This window comes from Miscanthus floridulus, chromosome 2 (assembly GCF_019320115.1).
Source record: "Miscanthus floridulus cultivar M001 chromosome 2, ASM1932011v1, whole genome shotgun sequence".
Taxonomy (NCBI): domain Eukaryota; kingdom Viridiplantae; phylum Streptophyta; class Magnoliopsida; order Poales; family Poaceae; genus Miscanthus; species Miscanthus floridulus.
The window spans coordinates 28,926,004-28,932,314 of NC_089581.1; the positions used below are offsets into that span (position 1 = coordinate 28,926,004).

At 44.5% G+C, this 6,311-nt stretch overlaps 1 protein-coding gene across 3 annotated transcripts; it reads right to left on the reverse strand.

Annotated features, from left to right (window-relative positions):
- Positions 1-689: 689 nt before the first annotated feature.
- Positions 690-5,997, reverse strand: LOC136520716 (probable methyltransferase PMT3). Of its 3 annotated transcripts, XM_066514372.1 has the most exons (9): positions 5,842-5,996; positions 4,934-5,063; positions 4,514-4,859; positions 4,265-4,429; positions 3,693-3,875; positions 3,024-3,618; positions 2,530-2,642; positions 2,195-2,415; positions 690-1,300 (listed from the first exon to the last, which is right to left on the reverse strand). In XM_066514372.1, exons 3-9 carry the CDS (start codon positions 4,760-4,762, stop codon positions 976-978), a joined length of 1,851 nt encoding a protein of 616 aa, XP_066370469.1. In that variant the 5' UTR covers positions 4,763-4,859; positions 4,934-5,063; positions 5,842-5,996; the 3' UTR covers positions 690-975. The 3 variants fall into 3 exon arrangements, with proteins under 3 accessions (XP_066370469.1, XP_066370461.1, XP_066370472.1); XM_066514364.1 differs by lacking the exon at positions 4,934-5,063 and having other exon boundaries at positions 5,842-5,997; XM_066514375.1 differs by lacking the exons at positions 4,934-5,063; positions 5,842-5,996 and adding an exon at positions 5,082-5,500.
- Positions 5,998-6,311: the final 314 nt, after the last annotated feature.

Here is a 6,311-nt window from a genome sequence, read left to right on the forward strand (position 1 = left end):
AAATAAAACGCGTTGGACAACCGGAGAGATCAGAGTAGAAGGGGATCAAATTGGACTGCTACTGGGCCTGCTGCATGCGTCCTTGACTGGATCATTAATTTATCATTAGATGGGCTATCAGGCTACCGGGGTCATGAATATTTTTGACCGGGGTCACAAGTGTTGAAAAATCGCAGGGTACAAGTGATTAGCGCAAGGTCGTTGGGGTCGGCTGACCCCGGCGAATCTACTTAGTACATTTGAGGGGTGCGGATGCTCTCACCAGAAAATGTATTAACAACAATTACAACCAATTCTTCAACATATACGCACCACGAATGGCATAAATCCATGCAACCACAGGACACCTTTATCCAATGTGTTCTAACTTACCTGCTTATATTGAAGTGCTCTCCCGGTTGAGATTTGCACATGAGTAGTTTTGAGTTGAGGACCCACAGCCTTAAGGCTCTAGGGCAAAGCACATATCCCAAAATGTGCGTACAGTAGTTCTTTCAAGTAAAACACCAAATATAGCCCCGTTCGTTTGGAGAAATTTTGAAGGAACCTGGATAAATCTATGAGAGGAAAACACCGTTCCAGATGAAAAAAGAAGCGAATCAAGCCGAGTTTAAGGGCACGTGAACGGGGCCATACTACTACAGCAGACTTCAACAAATGGACATGAAACACCTAAATGAGCTTCAAGATTAACACGAAAAAGAATGTTTATTTCCTAACCAAACTAGAGAACAAACATCAATCCCATATGTGTCGAGACAAAAAAAGGCCTTTTCTTAATCCAAGCCTGCTACATATTTGCCGTATCCTCATAAATAATCTATCTTCATGTGGGCGGTAGGGCTAGAAATCATGACTGGACTCGATCTCAGGAGCTATGGTGTCAAATCATTTCGGATGGTGCAGCTGCGCCTCGCTTCACGGCTTCTGAGCTGCAGATGCTGGCAGAGGAACAGGGGACTCGAACGAAAAGAACTACGTGCTGGAATGCTGCGAGCCTGCTTCTGGTAGCCACAACTTCTTCCGGATGATCAAGATCATTTCGTTCTCCTCTGATTCTGGTCTGGGCTCAGCATCTACAACAGTTATTGCTTCCCAGTGAAGTGCGTGGAGGTACTTCTTGATGAATTCAATGACAGTGCTCTTGTCCCTCACGATGACAAACCCAGTCGGCCTGAGGATACGATCCATTTCAAGGAGCAGGTCTTCAGCACTGCAACCTCTTTTATCAAGGTCAGAGAAGACTGCCCATGCGTGGAGAAGATCATATGTTCGAGGATAGGTCGAGAAGGCTTCACACCTACAAACAAATTATTGTATTAGAGTAAATTGTAAATGTGGAAGCACAATGTTCCAGCTTCTACGGAAACTTGCCAATAATAACAATCTTGATTGCAAACAATGCGGGCCAAATGATTAACATTTGCAATGGCAATGCAACAAAACCTTCACTCAAACCAGAAAAACAGGAAATGTAACTCAAGAATATAGTTTCAGTTGCCCAACTCTGGATCTGGCTCTTATAGAGCTTTAGAGGGCTCAACCATGAGGCTCATGATCGTACTGCTAAACTGCATACTAATTTTCACAACAAAGAGTACAGCATACAAGGCACAGCACAACACTTTTTGAGAAGCTAAAAAATAGACACAGACAACATAGGGAGGGAGGGAGGGAGGGAGAGAGAGACTAACCAATAGACATACAATGTTAGCATTATGGGCCAAATACCATTGCAGCAATCAAAACAGATTTCCTTTAACACAAGACACCCAGTATTTTCAGATGCATCAAGGGTAGAACAGTAGCAGAATGGTTCTAATGAGCTTCATCCTAAAGGTACTTGTTATGTCTAAAATACCAAGAATAAATTCTAACAAGGAAACACTCCTTCCAAAGTATTGAAGGAATTCGCTCCTAAGTTATAGTTGCATAGGTCAGCACAGCTAATAGGTTCAACAGTGTTTCATCATAAAAATTCATCCGTGATCTTGTAAGTTGTAACCTGAAGTCTGATCAGAATATAGCTGTGAGATACAGCATTAACCGTCAATAAAAAGTTGTAATTTGCACTTTTAATTACCACTAAAACATAAGGGAAAAAGGCATGACAAAGTGGTACTGTGTTGACATCTCTTAGCTGTACAAAATTCAATAATAACAATGGATAAATTTATAGGTGCTTAACACATACCAGTCGTGATTGCTGCCTATCAGCCCTCTATCATAGATTATCTTGAGGGTGCTTGGTCCATCATGTGGCACAACATTCATCACCCATACGTCTTTTTCCTTGAGTGCAGCAGCAAATGACCCAAAGTTTGCTTTCATGTCCATGATGTTTCTAATAGCATCTGGTTTTACCTTTGGGCCCAACAAACTCCAATAATTTTCTACTCTTTGCTGCCACATTTCCTGCACATCAAGAATTACATCAGCAATCTTTATGCAGTTCTTAAGACTCAAATAAGAAAGTTCTGAATGTAAATGGTATGTCATGATCATAAAGACATTGTAAGGTCAACTAACCGTGTCCTTTTCAAATGTGTCTGCAGTAACATACAAATCAGCAAGACGGGGAGGCGGGGTTGTTAATCGAGCAGGCCAGGGAGCTAGCCCAGTTCCCCCATCTCTATGCATTTCTGAAAACATAAAATGACTTATTCAGTATTCTTCTTGCATCCCAAAGATTAGAGAGTGAAATAATAGGGGCAGAGGGAATTTCTACCCTATGGCTAGCTATTACTGACAAACATTAAAAGTATATATTGAAAAAAATACAATCGTTTCCAGAATTGTTTATCTACAAAAAAGGAATCATGCCTTGACATAAGCAAAAAAAAAAAAGACCATGAATCAATAAAGAAACTAATTTAATGTTATATTCACATCCCAAAGTCAGAAATCGTGTATGACAAATGAGAGAAGCAAAATGTCACAAGTACGTTCTTTTTTTTTCTCAGGAAAAAGCAGGGTACACCCTTACTATCAAAGGGCTAGGTGGGAACAGGATAATTACTCACGTTCAGGATACGGAGTAATGCAAGCTTCCATTGGCACTCCCCATACTGAATCTGGATCATCACCACTTTTGCATAGAGGTGGCTTTGTACCATGTGCTTGTCTCTTGTAACAGTCATTGTTCAGGGGTTTCACCCAAATAACAGTTTGGTTTCTTTTCTCTGCAATTTTCCAGCACATCCTTTCCACAAGGGCACTCATTTCTTTCCAGATTCGGAGATCCTCCTCATCCTGTGCATATGCTTCAGGAGAGGAGTAAGCAAAATAACCTCCAGGTCGTAGCAATCTGTCTAGTTCAAGCAGAAGAATCCCATCTCTTTGAAGCCAATCGATCCTACAACGTGAACAATGGACTAGTTCAAATGATCTACTTGGGTACGGAAGCCTTTTTGTTCCCAAAACACCAAGATATGCAGGGATCCCTCTTTCAAGTGCAAACTGAATCTGATTCTGATGCACATCGTTTGGTGCCAAAGACATTGCTATCACATTAGAAGAAAGTAGGTATCCTCCGAAACTAGCAACTCCGCAACCAACATCAAGAACTGTACGAAGCATCCCCTCATTGTTTATATTGTTATCTTTGAAATTTAGCATCTGCCAAATAGTAGAGATGATCAGATAAAAGAATTTCAGGGCAACTTACAAAGGAGTCAAGGCAGAAGGCTTACATTTGCAATATTTGATATATATTTGTCAGCTCCATGGTGAAAATGGGTCCCACCACCTGGAAACTTGATCTTTTCACCGGCTTCAACCATCCAATTCTGGTCTGACTTCTCTTTTGCAAGGTGAGTGTGTGGAATGTTTGCTTTCCACACTACATCACGACTTTTTGGCCATTTTATAGGAACCTGAAAAAAAATTGTGGATCTGATACAGCTCAGCAAGGATCCAATCAAACAGAACTAATTTCAGATAAGTATAGATTGGAAGGTCAGTGCACGTGTTATTAACAAGAAAAATATGAATAAACCAGAAAAGCACAGGGAAAACATATAACCATGTCTTAGAGATAACGAAGACAAAATCGTCTTAGTCAACTTGCAAAAGAGCTTATACTATTGATTGAATGAAGCACACACTACTATATACAAGATGCAGTTGCTGCAATTATTACATTAAAACGACTGGTTGAAAGCTTGAAATGGTCAGTCTATGAACTCAAGTCAAGTGAGATATATCTCAAAGATCTAATTGGAATAAAAGAACATTTTGAGAGAAGAGTTAGATCAGTAGTGACCTTATAGCCATGTGGTGGAGGAATCAAGCAATTAAAACGCCTTTCAGGTGGAGGACAATGCCTCTCATAGTGCTCCATCAGGTTTAAATCCAGCTTCAGCCTCATTTGATATATCAAGTTCCTATCCAAGCAGGGGATCAGCTCAGAGTGCCGGTCATCACACACCTAAACACCCAAGAAAACAAACAATTAAAATCATCAACAGACAATCCACAAAAGAAAAGGACTGAACACTTGTTGGGAACTTACAGGAAAGCTCTTGGGCTTGACATCATCTGCATCCCCGGTTCCAAAAATGGACTCTTCAGAGCCATCCTCACCGTCATCACTGCCCCATCCAAGTGACCGTGAGAATTTGGTCCCGTACTCAAATGCGGTGGTCCCAGCCTGTCCATTGGAGCCCGAGAAATACAAGAAGAGGAGGCACAGGCACACAATCATCACACAGCACGGTACAACCGGCCTCTTGCTGTGCCCCGAGTCATTTCTCCCCCTCATCTCGGATCCCAACTTGACTTGCCCTCCCTCTAATAAGCACAGGCCTCAGGATTCATAAAGGACTGACTGGAATTCCTCCCCTCTCAGTCACACTGATCTGCAAACAAGAACACCAGTCCTTAGAAACAACCCTATCACTATAAGAAGCTATCAGTAAGCAGGAAACCCTACCACAAACACACAGCCCGCAGAACTGAAACCAAGATGGAAGCCCCCCAAGAACGGAAATCGTTGGGAAGAATTAAATTCTCCCACCAAACGCCCCAAGACTTGTACAAGATGCAATTAAACGAGGAATTTCCTGTCCAAGTAAGCCAACCTTCAGTGCCCAAAGGTGAAGAAGAAACAGCAGCAGCAGTGAAGTGAAGTGGGGGACAGATCACAAAGAGGAAAGATCACCACCCCTTTAAATAAAGCTCCCTTTTGCGGTTTATTTTACTCGCCGATTCCGATCTCGGGGGCTCTTGTTGGAGGAAACGGGCTTGGAATTCGGTTCACCCGCACCGAACCTTAGGAACTTGGATTAGGCGGCCAAGCATACACGGAAAAGAAAATTTGGATTTGACGTAATTTTTGGATTAGGCAGCCAGACACTCAACAGACGCATAAAAAGCTTTGAATTTGACGCGGTTCAAATGCGCGACAGCGACGGGCACCACTGCGGCAGGGCGTGGCAGTGCGACGCGTGACGGGAGTGGAATTACGTCCGGCGCGAGAGCAGAAACAGATTAAAAAAATCGCAAACTAATCACTTGAACGGAGCAGCAGACGAAACCAACCGAATCCTAATAACAGACGAGAAAAACACCGAACGGAAAGCAATCACAGCACGGGATAGACCTCCGCCGCGACCGCTGCGCAGGCACCGGGCTGAAATCGCGCAAGCGAGCGCGCGTATCCACGGCGGCTGCTACCTCGGGCGAACCCCGGCGGCTCCAAGGAGAGGGGGCACGCCGGGCAGTGCGAACGGCGTCGACAGATCGAGCAAGGCCGCCCTGCCGCCGCGTGGGCCGAGGCGGGGACCCGCATTGCGGCGCGGGTCGAGAGGAGAGGAGGGATGGAGGGACGGAGCAACGCACCGTAGCGCCGGGTCGCAGTGCCACCGCGGGGCGCGGTCGCCTCCGGTCTCAGGGCTGGCGGCGGGGCGGAGAGGCAACCGGTCACGGAGCGAGCGAGCGAGCGAGCGAGAGCAGCGGAAGGCCTCGACTTGCGGGGTAGAGCGAGCGAATGTGCAGAGGAAGAGAGAGAGAGAGAGAGAGGTGGGTATTGGCCTATGAGACTTTTCCCTACACGCCATTATAAAAGTTTCTAATTCCTTCTCTGCCACAGAAATTTTGGTTGTCCCTCCTCAGTCCCTCGCGCAAAGTTTTCTGGTCCCGTGTGCCACTTCCGTCAGGTTACAGAGTGACGGCCGGTAATGGAGGGATAGGAAGACCTTTTTGCCCCTGTGTCTAGACGTCAGGAGTAGAATTTTTTCACTTGCCCTTAACGCCACAAATTTGACAAACCAGTTAACACAGATTCAGAAAGAGATCTTATTCAGAAACCA